This window comes from Microcebus murinus, chromosome 9 (genome assembly GCF_040939455.1).
Source record: "Microcebus murinus isolate Inina chromosome 9, M.murinus_Inina_mat1.0, whole genome shotgun sequence".
NCBI classification, from domain to species: Eukaryota; Metazoa; Chordata; class Mammalia; order Primates; family Cheirogaleidae; genus Microcebus; species Microcebus murinus.
In genome coordinates, this window is record NC_134112.1 from 18,297,132 (window position 1) to 18,313,305 (window position 16,174).

Sequence of the window (16,174 nt, forward strand, 5' to 3'; positions counted from 1 at the left end):
TCCTTTAATACTATATCATGATTGTTTCCCTATATTATTAAATATTCAAACAAAATGACTTTAGTGCTGTAGTGCTTCACTCTATGAATGTTTCATAACTTTATGTTTGACATTGAGATAATTTCTATGTTTTCACTGATACAAATAATAGTACAATGAACATTTTTCTAAAAAGATTAATTTTTAAATGGTAAAAATGACCAGATTTGTACTTTCAATGGCTAGACCACAGGTAAGAACATGTTTCTTATTGAGTGACCCAAAAGGTAACTGGAAACTCCAAAAACAAATAAATTGACCAAAAAGAGAAACATAATCATTGCATTACACTTAGTGTTCAAAAAAAAAAAGCATTAAAATATTCATGTTTAAAAATAGTTTTATTGTGTTTGTATATTCACTCAAGAATTTATTTTTATTAGCCACTCATAAATTCCTTGTATCTGTCTGATATCAGTATTGAACAGATAGAATTTATTAGCTGTTAAAACTTTGGCAAATTACCACATTCCTGATCCTCAATTTTTTAATTTGCACATAGTTATTGTATAAATTTAGGACACATTTTAAGCACCAAACACAGTGCCAGGAATATAGAAATGCTTATTGAGAAAAAATCTTACAAAACAAATAAACAGCAGAAGTACTTCCTAAATTTAAATGAGTGACAAGATGACTAGTACTGTCAATAAGTACTGTCCTTCAGAGAAGGCATAATTAATTTGGGCTGGAGAAAAGGGCTGGGGCTTGAAAGGTGATAGGATCCGGATAGGGACAAAAGGGCGAAAAAGGCTTTTCAGTATGAGTAAAGGAATACAGTAATTATGGAGTCTCACCTTGCGGATCTCACTTGGAATGACTGAGATGGATGATTTATGTCCAAGAAGGTGGGAAATTAAAGTGGAAAACGTAGATTGGGGCAGATTATTGAGGGCATTGATGAGCAAACCAAGGAGTTTCCACTTTATTTGTGGGCTTTCGGGAGCTATGAACATTTTTGAGCTGTGTTGCCTCAGGAAAACTAACCTGGCCTCAATGGGCCATAGTTTAGAAGGGAAAATGGGGATTAGGGCGTTTACATCTGACGCATCGTGTAACAGGTGGGAGGTGAAGCAGTGTGGACTCGGCGGCATGGCCTGCGACAGAGGAGACGGGAAACGTCACTGGTCCCCCCTGTCCATCTGTGCCAGGCGCTGTGGCTTCCTGTAGGGCTGTGTAGCGACTGTGAGGCCAAGCGCTCCTCTCTTAGTTGCCCCTGAGGGGTGTCTGGTTTAGGAGAGCGCCAACACCGCTAAGCCCAACGCCCCAAGGCTGAGGAACCTTGTTGGAACAGATCGGTTTACTTCCCTCAACTGGGAAACCGCGGTGCCACCGAGCGCGCGTCAATCTGAGGCTCTGGGGTCAGACCCGCCAGACTCACACTGGCTCTGCCACGTGCTGCCGTGTCCTTGAGCCATTCCCTCCGAGTCAGAGACGGGCGCTGAATGCCCAACGCGGCGCGTTCGCGGCAGAGGAGAGCGTTCCCGAGGTGCCGGGCGCACCACAGGCGCGCCGGCGTGTTCGTCGGCTTCTCTCGCTCTCCTTCTACAGTAATTTATTTTAGCGTAGCTCTCCTTCCCCTTTGATTCCTTCCCACGTTAATGGACGTGTAACCTTTCAGTAAAAAAAGCCAAAGCTGAGTCTGAATTCGAAGAAACGAATTAAATGGCAGGGAGTTCTTCAGACGGGGCCGCCCGCAGGGTTATAGCCCGAGGCTGTGGGCACCGACCGGGCCTGCGCGTGGGGAGCTGCGCGCGCGCCGGGGAGGAGGGTGGGAGCTGCGCGCGTGTGGCGGCGCGCAGGGGTTGCGCGCGCGGCAGCGTCGACGGCACGCCCCCACGCCGCGTTTCGCGGTCGCCATGACGACCCGGGGGCCCGCAACGGCGGCAGGGACGAGTCGTTGAGGCTGTGAGGCGAGCCAGGCCCCTCCGGACCTCGCCCGACTCGGCTGGGCCGCGCCAGAGATTGACCCAGCTCCATCCGAACGGGGACTATGAGAAAATGGTCGGGCAAACGAGGAGCAAGCTCAAAGGAGCGGCGCCAGAGCCGTGCCAGTCTTCCCGCCCCGTGCAGTCCAAGCGGCGGCGCCGGCCCACCGGAGCCGGGGAGCCGGAGATGGAGGAGGAGTCGCAGAAGGAGGTGGAAAAGCCGGAGCTGCTGCTGCAGCCTGCGCCCGTAGGCGGCGGGAACCTGCCCGGGGGAGCCCGGGACTATTCGCCACGGAGGATCCGAAATCTGCAAGCGCAAAATTACATGCACCTGGAAGTGATCGCCAGGACTCTTTTTCTTGGACGGTTCCAGTTCCTCCAGTTTCTTCTGGAGCAGCTCCGCGAAAAGGTGCACGTGTTGCAGACGCGTCGGTTATCCAAGAGGAACATTTTAGGCATAGGTGAGCAGAGCAGGCGGGGAGAGCCCTTGGAGGGAGCCCGCAGCGCCAGCAAGGGACCCTGGGGCCGCAGGGACCCTCAGGCTCTTTCGTCTGAGCCGCAAGGTTTGAGGTGGTTTTCAGTCTTGAAGGAGATCAATTAACAAGCAAGGGTTTGTGGGTGTCTAGCAGCAAAAATGGCAAGGTCTGAGTTCTGGAGAATCCCTGACAAGAATCGCCAACCCCCTTAGTTCTTATTTAAAACTTTTTGTCAGGATTTTCTGGCTTGGCGGTCACTCATATGTCAACAAAATGTTATCTTAATCTGGGCTGCCAGTTATCACAGTTTGTAAAAATAATTGATCAACTCTTGAAGAACAGACATTATGTTCCTCAGCACCTTAAATAGAGCAAAATAAAGGAAGTGTTTTTTAATTAGTTGAGATCATTAATAGTGGAAATAGTATCAAAGTAGGCCATTTATCGTCCTGCGTTGGTATCCTTTTACTTCCAAATTGGGGGATTTTCTTATTAAACCCTTGAAAGGTTTCTCTTCCTCCACTTCCATCCCTTATTTTCTGTAGTTTTAAGAGGGAACTTAAATGTTGCTATTGTAATTAAATCAGTTTTGAGCCTTGTCCTTGGTCAGACTGGCTGCTGATAAAAACTGAAACATAGATAAATGTCTCTTGATGTAAGTTATTGTAATTTCTTCTCCACCGTGAGTTGACTGCTGATGTCGAAGTAGAATGAGTCCCCGCACTTGGAGTGTTAACAACACTTGAGAAATAATGGGAGTTCACATTTAGATTTTATGAGGTTTCTAATTATGCATACAGACATATCCCACATCCAGAATCAACATGGTCTTGGAAACGCCATCCCAAACACAAGCTCCAGTGCACTAAGGGCTGGCGCATTGGAGGCACTGGAGTGTTGGTTGAAATAATGTCTGACTATATTGTGTTATGGAAGTTCAGAAGATTGAACAAATGCTTTACGGTGGGAAATGAGATCAGGGAAGAATTCTAGAAAAAGGGATTCAAATTGTGACAAAGGCTAATATTTGGATATGTGGAGCTGAGAACAATAAAGTATTAGAGGATGATAGAACAGCATGATTGAAGTTATGGAAGTAAGAAAACATGAAAGCAAAGTTAGGCTGAAATGAAGAATACAAAAAGGAGGAAGTAAGTTGAGAAGGTTGATAGGGACCAGCTGTGGAGAGTCTGATTGAAAGCTAAGTGTAAGGCATTTGGGCTTAATTTTGTAGGAAGGCACTGATTCCTCCTTTTCCTTAATTTTTTTTAATGAGATGAAATCATGTAATGTAAAATTAACCATTTTAAAGTGAACAATTCAGTGGCATTTAGTATTTTCCCAATGTTGGCACTGAGTGATTTTTAAGTAGGAGAGTGACATGATCAGAACTGTGCTTTGGAGAGATTAACTTGTCAGCAGTATGTAAGATGGACTGGAGATAGACTGAGAAAGGTGGTAGAAAGAAGAGTAGGAAAACTATTACCAGAATCCAGGCACTAATGGAGAGCAATAGACAAGGTGAGAGTTGATGGAGACAGACTGACAGGTGGGTAGTGTAGTGGAAGATGAGAGAGGGGGAGCAGAGAGGGAGAAAGTTCAGGAATGAAGGCTATAAATTTGAGAGTTATCGTGTTGTAGAAGTGATAGTGGAAACTTTAAGATTGAGTGTAATTGCCAAGGGTTACCAATATGAAGAGAGAAAAGTGTGCAAAGTAAAGATGTTTGGGGAAGGCTTAAAATTTGGTTTTAAGGATGAGAAGAAAAGGAAAAACCAAATAAGCATATAAAATCAGAGTGGTCAGAAAAATAGAACTGAGGGAGTTAGTGTGATGGAAGATGAAAAGGGAAGAAATCTAAGAATCTGACCAAATGCTACTGAAAGACTGAAAAGCATAAGAATTGAAGGCCATTGATTGTGCTAACTGAAAGGTCATTGGTCATTTTAAAGATTTATGGGAACTTGGAATAAAGAAGTTGGTCAAAAATCTTGCCATTTAATGGGAAAGAGAGAGATGGAGAGTGTATCTCACAGTTTGAAGGGCTGTCAAATCATGGGAAGTGTTTTAAGGTCTAGGAGAAGTAAAGGCTGAAGGGAAGGATCAAGGTGAGAGGGTGAGAGTGAGGTTTCAAGAGAGGGAATAATCAATGGAGCAAAATCTTGGCATATTTGGGAGGGGCAGAATTAAAGGGACAAATTTTTGAGAAGGTAACTGTGGAAAAGAGGAATAATTCCTCTTCTGAGATAGTAGAGCATAGAAAAACAAGGATTACCATGAGAGAAATGCTTAGAGAAATGGTGAAGTGAAGTCAAAAGAAGTTGGGAGTGGTGGTGTCTATGTTCTTTGTTTCCGTACAGTATAAGCTGGGTGGCTTTCAAAGGTGAGATTGATAGAGGTAGGATGCAGGGGTCCAGGGCACATGCTTTTCGTCACAACTTAGGACTTATGATAAGCACTTCATGCATTAGAATCTCAGCATGATTACACCATCTTTTTTTTTTTTTTTCCAGTTGTGGAATATTGGGTGAGGGGAGAGAGTGAGAGGCACAGAAAGATTTTGAGTATCTTTGGAAAGCTAGATGAATTTGATAACATTTGATATTTTCCTTAAATATCATTTTGAAGACGTTTTGCCAGTAAATATAATTGTCAGGTGAATAAGAAAGAGGATACAAATACAGTTGATTAAGACAGTCTCTGTATATCTTAATGAAGCCTTATCAGAGGGGCACCTGTTTCAAGTTGAGAGAGAAAGTAGAATGAGGTTTAATTTCCAAGTGGTTTAGAGTGTACTAGATAGAAAGAGTTAACAAGTGTGTCAAATATATATGTTTTCTGTAAAGAGCCAGGGAGTAAATATTTTAAGCTTCAAGGGCCATATACACTCTGTTGCATCATCATCATCATCTTTTATTTATTTTTACAACCTTTTAAAAATGTAAAGACCATCTTTAGTTTGCAGACGGTACAAAAACAGACCATGTGCTATAGTTTGCCCATCCTGATATAAAACAGTGACTCTTCTGAGCAGTATTTAAGATAAGCCCAGGATGGTTAGTAATATAGAAAAAGCCTTGGAGAGGTAAGACTGGTAATTTCAACATTGCAATTTTAAAATTTCTTCCATATTTAATTTCTTCAATAATTATTGAATTAATTTGCATTTATATTGTTAGCCAAGTTGAGTAATTTTTTAATTTTTTTAAGAGGTTAATGTTGGTGGTTTGTAGGATGACTTGCCAAGTATATTTGGGACAACCATAAGAAATACCATTATAAAATCTTAGAGGGGAAGCAGGACTTCTAGAATAGCCAAGTTAAGTTCACTCCTTCATGACAATAATGAAAATACTTGGAAAATTATCAAAGTCAGCTTTTTTAAAACTTTTGAAATTAACCAAAGTTTTACAATAATCTAAAGAGCATTAATTCAAGAAAAGCTGCTGAACCTCTGTAAGAACAGCAAGATTTGTGGTGTTTTAACTTGTTCTATCCTCATCCCCTCTGCCCAGCTCCATGGTACCCTTGAAAACAGGGAACTTCCCAGCCACCAGAGGGGACAGACTGCAATGTCTCCGAAAGCCCTATACTCAGAGCAGCGTCACTATTTGACCTGTCTTGCAGCTCTCTGATAAAGTTTTGTGCATGGGACATTAGCACAGTGACTCTAGAGGAGTCTTCTGAGCAATCTAGGAGCTCACAAAGAGCTTCATCAAGGGTTGAATTGCATGATGGGGCTTTCAAATGTGCTGCTGAGGAAGTGATTGCCTGCATTTAACCATCTTCTGATGAGGGAAAGTGGTCTGGGGTGGCTCTGGCTGGCTTGAGTCTTTTCTGAATGAATCTATCTTTGCAGACTATATATATTTACTTCTTTTTAAAATGTTATGTAAAGGAATAGAGAATGAGTCAATAGAGAATAATAGTGAAAAATCACAAAAAGGTAAAAATCACCCATGATTTAATCACTCTTTTATGAATTTCCTACATGAGATGTAAAAACCTTTCCAATCTCTTTCTTTGCTCATTAAATTCTCCCTGTAGAAGTAAGCAGAATTCACAATTTTGTGCCCTTCTGGATTTTTTCCCCTACACTCATATAGACAGGAATAGCTGGCCATCTTGTTTTATGTACTATCTCTGTAGACATACAAAGGAATGCATTTGGAATACTTGTTTTAAAGGTATTTTATAATGAATCAGCTTTTAATCACTTTCTTTCTTTTTTTTTTTTTTTCTTTTTCCAGCTGCCTTTGTGGGAATTTTGCACTGGTAAGATTTAGTTTCGGTTTGAAATAAGTAAAAACATTTGGATTTATTTCTATTGCTGTTTGTAGACAGTAAAATAATAACTTCTGGCCATGTGTATAGAACAGCTATAGTAGTATCAGTTTATACATGTTACTTTTTTTATACATGTTACTTTTTGATAAATCTCATGTGAAACAGCATTTACAAAATAGATATATTAAGGGAATGGTAACTTATGAATATTTTTGCTTTAGTGAGGAATTAAATACTATATTTCTTTAAATATCTAGCTTTTCCAGTATATTATGTATATTTCATCTAAAACAGTTCCTTATTTTTTGATACCTATGTGTTGTTAGTGACATAACTTTAGAAATAAAATTTTATTAACACCTGCCAATTGGAATTCACATAGAAGTGAAGATGATTTCTGCAGTAGTAATATAGAGTTAAATGACTTGGAGCCTTTCAGTGTGCCTGCCTATGCACATTATTTTACTAAAGTGTTCTATTTGTATAAATCATATGTAGAATAATATTCTACTCTGGAATATTTTCATTTCTACCTGAGCTCAGGAATTTCTACCCTTGGGAAAAATGGGATCTGCCCCCATGTTCTGTTGGGACAGTGCTGCTCTGGCCATTCAATCTGCAGGGAGATTGTGATGTTAGAACAAAGGCTGTAATAGTAGGAAATATTCCTACATCTATTGGTACCCTGCTGTATGTCCTACACGTAAAGAAGGGTTAGTGGAAAACACGATTGATATATGGAATTTTGCTTTATTTTCAAGTTCACTGGAATGCACGTACTATAAAGATAGCATAATTGCTGAGAATAACTAATTTTGTTTATCACAAAAACTTTTTTTTTCACCACCTACAGCTATTGAGTTACACCACTAAAATATCAAGTATAGTCTTGTGTTCTTTGGCACTTAAAATTGATCCCTTATGTGGTATTATAGTTATTTAAAAACTAATTCAATCTAAAGGAATTCTGTTGAAAATTATATTCTGAATGCTTTTCAGCAGTAACAGAGATATTTCCAAACCTGGTACATCAGGATCACCTATGAAACTTAATAAAATAAAATAAAACTCTGCCTCTGTTTTGATTTAGTGGCCTGCAGTGGTAGAAAGGGTGGAGAGATTCACAAGAATTTTAGCTATGTAAGTTTAAAAACCAGCAAGTTAAGGAATTCCAGGTGTGTGCTATACTAGATTATAAATGCCTAAAAAACATAGCAGTTAGTAAGCAAATTATAAAATTGTCTCAATGTTTATTACAAAAATTTATTTTTTTCTTTTTATGGCTTTCTTACTTTGCTTATATATAACTTATTTTAATATTGGTTTTGGAACTTGTTCTTCTTATAATACGATACTTCATTTTTTTCCCTAGGATACATTTAGTAACACTTTTTGAAAATGACCGCCATTTTTCTCACCTCTCATCTTTGGAACGGGAGATGACTTTTCGCACTGAAATGGTTAGGTTCTTTCTTCTAATTAATTAATTTGTGGTTTAAGAATAGTAAGATTACAAGGTAGAAGTTTATTTGGAACGAAAATGACCTTTTGGTGAACTGCACTGTTTCTTAAGCTATTAATATAATATAGTATGAAAAGTGTTTGAGATTATTTTTCTTTCACTTACCTCATTATCTCTTCCCCTTTCCTAAGGCAGACTTCTTTTTAAAATAATAAAGATCAATTATAATAGCAGATGAAGACAGAGAACAAAGACAGCACTGAAGAAATGATACAGGGGTATCAAATATTATCGGAAATTGCTATTTCTTTGGCTAGGTTCAAGAGATCCCATATTTTACCTGGGTCTTTTAATTTTTTGTTTTAGCTCTCTTTTGATTTCAAGATAATCTCTTTTAAGAGATAACTTTTGATATACTTTCTTAGTAATTTTTCTGTTTTTGATATTGAATCTGTGAGATAATGTTCTCTGCCATACATGTCTCAATTACTGTGAGGATTAAATGGGGTATTGAATGCCAGAATTGTAGAATTTTACATGGAGAAGAGACCACAACAGTCCTCCAGATCAGCTCACAACTGGTTGGGGGCTGCTGAGTGATGCATTAAAACTGGGTCCCCTTACTCTGTAGCCACTGCTTTTTAATTTAAATTGTGGTAAATTTTAAATTTTAAAAATGTAAACGTAAGTTTTATAAAAGTTATCATTTTAACCATTTTTAAGCATACAATTCAATGGCATTAGTACATTCACATTGTTGTGCAACCGTTACCACTGTCAATCTGCAGAACTTTTTGCTATCCCAAACAGAAAGTCTGTATACATAAACCCTAAATCCCCTTCTCTACTTTTTATCTATGAATTTGCCTATTCTAGGCTCCACAGCCAGTGCTTTTTGATTTTCATCCCTGTAGCCCCTGTAAAGCTTTGAAGAATTGGATACGTTAACATTTGTATGGCATACGGATACTTTAAAGGTATTATTTCCAAAGAAGATATGAAATATTATTAAATAAAGAGTGTAGCTGTGGCAGAGTCTGGGCTTTAGTGATTGATCACTGGATTTTGATTGCAGTTGTGTGCTTCATTATATGATGGCTAGTCAGGCTCTCTGATTCTCAGTAATCTCATCCGTTAAATAGAAATAATGCCAACTTTACAGGGTTTTAGTGAAAAATGCAAGGAGATCATGAACAGGATCACATAGCACAGTACCTGGCACAAAAAAATAGCTGATAATAAAACATATTTATATATTTAATATTTCTCTGAATATAGACTTTTACATATTAGATATCCTTTAATTGTTTTATTGCCTTGTTATCCTCCTAAACAGAAAGGAAAATCCTTTACGAACTCATATTTTACCTATCAAAACTATGAGGAAATGGCCTTTCAGACATCAGCTAAAACAGATCTTTAATTTAGTAGTTACTAGTGTTGCTTAATCTACCGAAAATAAAGTAGTTGGATGAGGCAGGAATGACTACAGAGTTGAAGATTAATGTTTTTTGGAAGAGTATATTATAAACAATGTGGCCCTTTATTTGCTTTTAGGTTTTAGGAAGGAAAACAAGAAATTGATGAGGGAAATAAGACACAAGATGCTGTTGTTAAACCATGAATTTTAACTTGGCAGCACTTTTACTATCCATTATTTCATATACTGGAGCAGTACACTAAAAGAATTCCCTTTTCAGTACCCAGCATTTGTGAGTAACAACAATCAATTGACATTTAGCTTTCACTTTGTGCCAATCTATTAGATAGAGGTGTCAAGTAAGCTGGAAGCATGGAGTTCCATGCCCATGATGCTGATGGTAATTATATGTTATTTCCTAAAAGCTTGGGAAAAAATGATTTTATATGTGTAAAGTTGTATAGGGACATGGGGGCATCTGTTTATGATAGAAATCATCAGATGCCAGCGTCCAAGCATCTCATAATGTGGGGGTAAAACCAGACTTGGTAAAATTAAAGTATGTTGTATACATATTTTAAGGCACTATTAGAAAATCTCCTTAAAACATTTGACCATCCTTCCACCTCTTTAGTTTGACAATTTTCAAACCTATAGATAAGTTGAAAGAATACAGAGATAACCTAAAAATATATGTTTTTTGAGTCCAAGAATGCAATAGCCAGGAGTAATTAAGAAGTTTTATTATGACCTTTTCCTTCTTTTAGAAAAAAATGTTCTAAAAGAAGGATAAGGTCATATATTTTTATAAATTTTTATTTACATCAATACTATGTGTCTTTTTCTAAAGGGACTTTATTATTCCTACTTCAAGACCATTATTGAAGCACCTTCATTTATGGAAGGACTGTGGATGATTATGAATGACAGACTTACTGAATATCCCCTTGTAATCAATACAGTGAAACGCTTCCATCTTTATCCAGAGGTGAGTGGTAATTTGAGACAATATTTGTAGAGTGATCCTTTTTTATCAGATAAAAATAAGTAAGCATAATGATATTAACGGAGGGGACCTTTCACATTAATTGATTATATGTGTCCTTATAGTTGAGCACAATGTCAAAAGTTCCTCTCATAAGATTTAAAGACCCCAGGAACTGTGCTTACATGAACTCAAAGAATAAACCTTACTATGGGAATAATGACCAGGGTAGTAGACATGCTGCATGGGATCCTGAGAGTCATAGGAGCCAGAAGGGTTTCCGATGGGTGTGGGCCGTTGGCTTTGGAGACCTTGAGGTGGGTATGATCACATGATGGGACAGTGAACGTGATAAGCAGACTAGTGATCTTAGAGTTTCATAAGTAAGATTTATTTAGTTACATAGCCAGAAATCTATGAATATCTTCCAATGTTTAGCCTTAAAAAAGTATGTTTTTTAATAGTAGTCTGTAAACTCTAGAAATTTAAAAAACAAAAATATTAGTGAATTAGTTTGTGAACTCTTAAGATAAATGCTAAATTTGACATTATAGTAAAATACTACTTTTGAGTTTAAAGCAATCTCAGAATCCAGCATATTAAAAGTTAATGCTTTTTAGTCCTTTATTGATATTTTTATAGCTTTTAAAAATATTCTTTTCATTTTGAAATGTTTAAAGTTACAGAAACTTAGAAAATATTCAATTGTGTGACCAACCATCTAGAGAAATACTAATCTTGTGATTTTTGCATCAGACATTTAAAAATAACTAAATACTATAAATACAATTAAAGTCACCTTTGTTCTGCTTCCAGTTCAGTTTGCTCCTTTTCTCTTCCCACGAGTATCCTTATCGTAAACTTGATGTGTATATCCATCCAAACACTGTTTTCAAGGATTGTTTTATGTGTTTCAAGTCCACATGAATGATCCCATACTGAATGTGTCACTCTACAGCTTTTTAGTCAATATTGGATTTTTCAACTCTGTGTATGTAAATATATTTATTTAATTTTAACCATTTTATGAATTCCAAAATTTATTTTCCTATTGGTGGATATTAAATTAATTCTAATTTTTCTATTATAGGCAGTTCTAAAATGTACATTCTTGTATGTGTTTTCTACTGTATATATGCAAGATTTTCTCTGATATATAACTAGAAGTGGAAATGCTGTGTTGTAGAGTGTGTGCTTTATCAGCTTTATGAGATATTGCTAAATTGTTCTCTGAAGCATTCACACTGCTATCTAGGAAGATTTTTCTCATATCCTTATTATATTTTGAATTATTAGACTTTATGATTTTTACTCCTATGATGGCTGTGATATGGCTTTTGTTTTAATTTGTATTTATTATTTGTGGGGTTAAACATGTTTTTCATGTTTAATAGGCATTTGGGTTTGTTTTCTGTCAATAACCTGTATAAATCTTTATCACCTATTTGGTGGCAGTTTTATTATTGATTTGTTGGCATAATTAATATATTTTGCATAGTAATCTTAAATAATATGTGCTGAACATATCTCTTCTTTTTTTTTCAACTTTTTATTTTGAGATAATTATATATTTTTAGGAAGTTGCACAAACAGTATACAGAGGTCCCTTTGTGCCCTTCACCCCACTTCCCCATGTGGTTACATCTTATGTAGTTATGGCATAGTATCAAAATCAGGAAACTGGCATTGGTACAATGTGTATGCATAGCTCTGTGCCATTTTATCATGTGTAGATTCTGTTATCCAGCTATCATTTCAAGACATTGTATATACATGGAATCATACCATGTGTGACATTTGGGGAGTGGCTTTTGTCCACTCAAATAATGCCCTTGAGATCCATCTGAGTTGCTGTGTGATCAGTAGCCCATTCCTTTTTATTGCTGAATTGTATTCCATGGGATTTAAACATTCACCTACTGAGGGACACTGGAGTTGTTTCAGTTTTTGGCTATTACAAATAAAGCTGCTATGAACACTCCTGTATAGTTTTTTGTGTGGATCTAAGTTTTCATTTCTCTGTGACAAATATCCAGGAGTGCAATTGCTGATCTGCATGCTAAGCATGTTTAAATTTTTAAGAAATTGTCAAACTATTTTCTAGAGTAGTCGTATCATTTTCCATTCCCAGCAGCAATGTACAGAGATCTAGGTTTTCCACATTCTTACCAGAATTTGATATTGTCACCTTTTTTAGCTATTCTAATTGGTCTTAATTTGCATTTCCCTAATGGCTAGCCATGTTGAACATATTTTCATATACTAATTTGCCATTCATATTACTTAATGAAATATCTTTTATCTTTTGCTCATTTTCTGATTATATTGGGCTTTTACTGTTGATTTTTTTTCTGTCAGATATGTAGTTTGCCAATATTGTATCCCAGTGTATCATTTCTCTTCATCTTCTCAACAGGGTCTTACATAGAGCAAATATTTTTAAGTTTGATGAAGTCTAGTGTGTATTTTTTTTATGAATCATGCTTTCAGTGTCATGCTTAAGAACTATTCACCAAGTCATAGGTCCCAAGGATTTTCTGCATTTCCTTCCAAAGTTGTCTTGTTTTACATTTTACACTTAAATCCAGTGATCCATCCTGAGTTAAATTTTATATGAAGTGTGATGTTTAGGTCAAGATTAATATATTTTTTTCCATTTTTTTCTAGTGGCTCCAGCACAAAATGTTGAAAAACACTGCTTTAAAAAAATTCACTGCTTGTAATTAAAAGTTTTGTCTGGACAGTTCTCTATTAGTATGCCACTGCTGTCCCGCTCTATTAATTGAAATTTTCCCAGCTCTTGCTAAAATTGCATCTCAGAGTAAGAGTGTTATTCTTAGCTTTTTTTAAACACCAAATGGGATGTAGAAATACCTTTCCCTTAGACTTTCTGATTGCATACATCCACCATTCATTCTGCTAGTATTCTCATTTCTACAAAAGAAAATTACATTCTTCTCTTCTGCTTTTCTGCACTGATAACAACTTCAGTATGTCCAAATAAATGTAATGTTTTTTTATTGATATAATTGCTGGCCCACCCCTTCCTTTAAGTACACAAATTTTAATGTGTATGTATACTTGCATGTAATTTGGCCTTCAGTATTAGTCAAAGGCTCCCTAAAGTTAGAAACGTTTTTTTTTCTTCTTCTTAGTATACCTCTCCCCATTACTGAGCAGAATCTTCATGCTCCAACCATTGGCTGACCACAGGGCAAGCACCTCAGGAGGAACAAATCAGTGATAAACCGCTGGTAACAGTCAAGAAGGCACTGACCACATCTTGTTTGACTGGCTTGTTTGGTTGCCCTGATAACAATGTCTTCAACCTCAATTCACAGATCTGAGAACTTTCCTAGGCCTCATGAAAGCCAAGGGTACCTCTCCCCTGCAAGTTGCACATGGTTTCCAGATTCTCATTTCCTAGGTGGATGTCACTGCCCATGCTCACATCATTGATAGCACAGTGACAATGTGGTTGTATGTAGAACAAAACCTTCAGGGACTCCTCTGACTGGTACACCCACATCTTAAAGCAATCACTATGGGGAAAATGAACCATCTGGACAGGAGCTCTAATTCCTTGACACACTGTCCATGAAAGCTCTTCACACCTTTATGATATCTATATAAAATATAGAAATTTTTCCATGGTGCCATGAAAAAGTTCCTTTCCACAATGCAGAGTAGAATCTGTACTTCAGCTCAGGCAGATTGTGACTCTCATCATAAGGACTTTTGGGTTCCTTTTATAAAATAAACTTACACATTTGCCCTAAAAAGCTTAAAGTTCACATTAATATCAGAGATAGAACTTTTATAACAAAAAGGGAAAAAGCCCAAAAAGATAGCTAGCATTTATTATTAGCAGCCAGTTAGTTCTGAATATAAATAATGACTCAACTCTAGATTTTGAATTTTAGTTTCTCATAAAATCCTGGTTTCTTTTAGTGAAAAAGAAATCTCTTCTCTGAAGATGTGACAGACCACAGGTAGACAGGTTCACAGTCACAAAAATCTTTGGTATTCTGAGTGATCTCCTTGGTCTTTCATCACTGGAAGTCGCTGCCTTCTTACAAACTATGGCATCGAGAGGAGGCCATTGCAGGGCAGGTAGCTTTTCTGTCTCAACATCTTAGATCCGGGACCCTCAGCATATCTTTTCTCATTCTGGCTTCTTTCTCTGTAATCATCTTGTTGAGGTACAACTTATATGCAATAAAATGTATACATTTTAAGTACACATTTGAGTTTTGACAAATGTATGAAACTATGTAACCCTCACTGCAATGGAGTTACAAAACATTTCCATGCCAAAAAGTTTCTATGTACTCCTTTGTGGTAACTGTTTTTCCCCATTGAGTTATCTTGGCACATTTATTGAAAATTGATTGTATTATGTGTGTATTCATTTCTAGATTCTCTATTATTCTGCTGATGTATATGTTTACTTGCCAGTACCACAATGTCTTGATTACTCTAGGTTTATAGTAAATCTTGAAAGAAGGGCGTTTTCCAACTTTGTTTTTCCTTTTCAAAATTGTATTTCTATGTAAATGTTAGAGGCAGCTTGTTAGTTTCTTAAAAAAACAACAACAAACTAGCTGTGATTTTTATTGGGATTATGTTGGATTTATACATATATATGGGAAGAATTGACCTCTTAACAATGTTGAATATTCTAATCCATGATTGTGGTATAGATTTTCATTTTGTTGATTATTTTTGTCTCAACAATTTTTTATTATAATGGTAAGGATGCAGCAAAATATATGGCTGTGTTTAAGTTATAACACCTATTTCTCACCACTCAGAAAAATTCAAGCTGGATGGAAGACTTAAATGTAAGGCATGAAAACATAAGAATTCTAGAAGTAAATGTAGGAAAAACTCTTCTGGCTATCTGCTTAGGCAAAGAATTTATCATCAAGACCCCACTGGCAGTTACAGCAACATCAAAAATACATAAATGGGACTTGATTGAATTAAAAAGCTTCACACAGCTAAGGACATAATCAACAGAGCAAATAGATAAACGACAGAATAGGAGAAAGTATTTGTGCACTATACATCCAATCTAGTGCTAATATCCAGAATCTATAAAGAACTCAAGCAAATCAAGAAAAAAACAACTCCATCAAAAAGTGGACAAAAGACATTAGCAGACATTTTTCAAAAGATAGTCAACTGGCCAATGAACATGAAAAAGTACTCACCATCACTAATTATCAGGGAAATGCAATTAAAACCACAATGAAATAATCACCTTACCCCTGTTAGAATGGCTTTTATTAAAAAGTAAAAAAAAAAAAAAATGATGGTGAAAACCACAATGAGATTTCATCTAACCCCAGTAAGATTGGCCTGTATCAAGAAATCCCAAAACAGCAAATGCTGGCGAGGATGTGGAGAGACAGGAGCACTCTTACACTGCTGGTGGGACTGCAAATTAGTGCAACCTTTGTGGAAAAGAATTTGGAGATACCTCAAACAGCTAAAAATAGAAATGCCATTCGATCCAGTGATAGCATTATTAGGCATCTACCCAAATGAGCATAAGACATTCTATTACAAAGAC

General features: G+C 36.9%; 1 protein-coding gene across 1 annotated transcript in view; it reads left to right on the forward strand.

The window, feature by feature from the left end:
• Positions 1-1,903: 1,903 nt before the first annotated feature.
• DPY19L2 (dpy-19 like 2) overlaps positions 1,904-16,174 on the forward strand; it is a 119,818-nt gene continuing 105,547 nt past the window's right edge. Inside the window, exons 1-4 of the mRNA XM_012777557.2 lie at positions 1,904-2,428; positions 6,693-6,717; positions 8,102-8,189; positions 10,462-10,599. Coding sequence (XP_012633011.1) covers positions 2,041-2,428; positions 6,693-6,717; positions 8,102-8,189; positions 10,462-10,599 — 639 coding nt within the window. The 5' untranslated portion in view covers positions 1,904-2,040. The remainder of the gene's footprint in view (positions 2,429-6,692; positions 6,718-8,101; positions 8,190-10,461; positions 10,600-16,174) is intronic.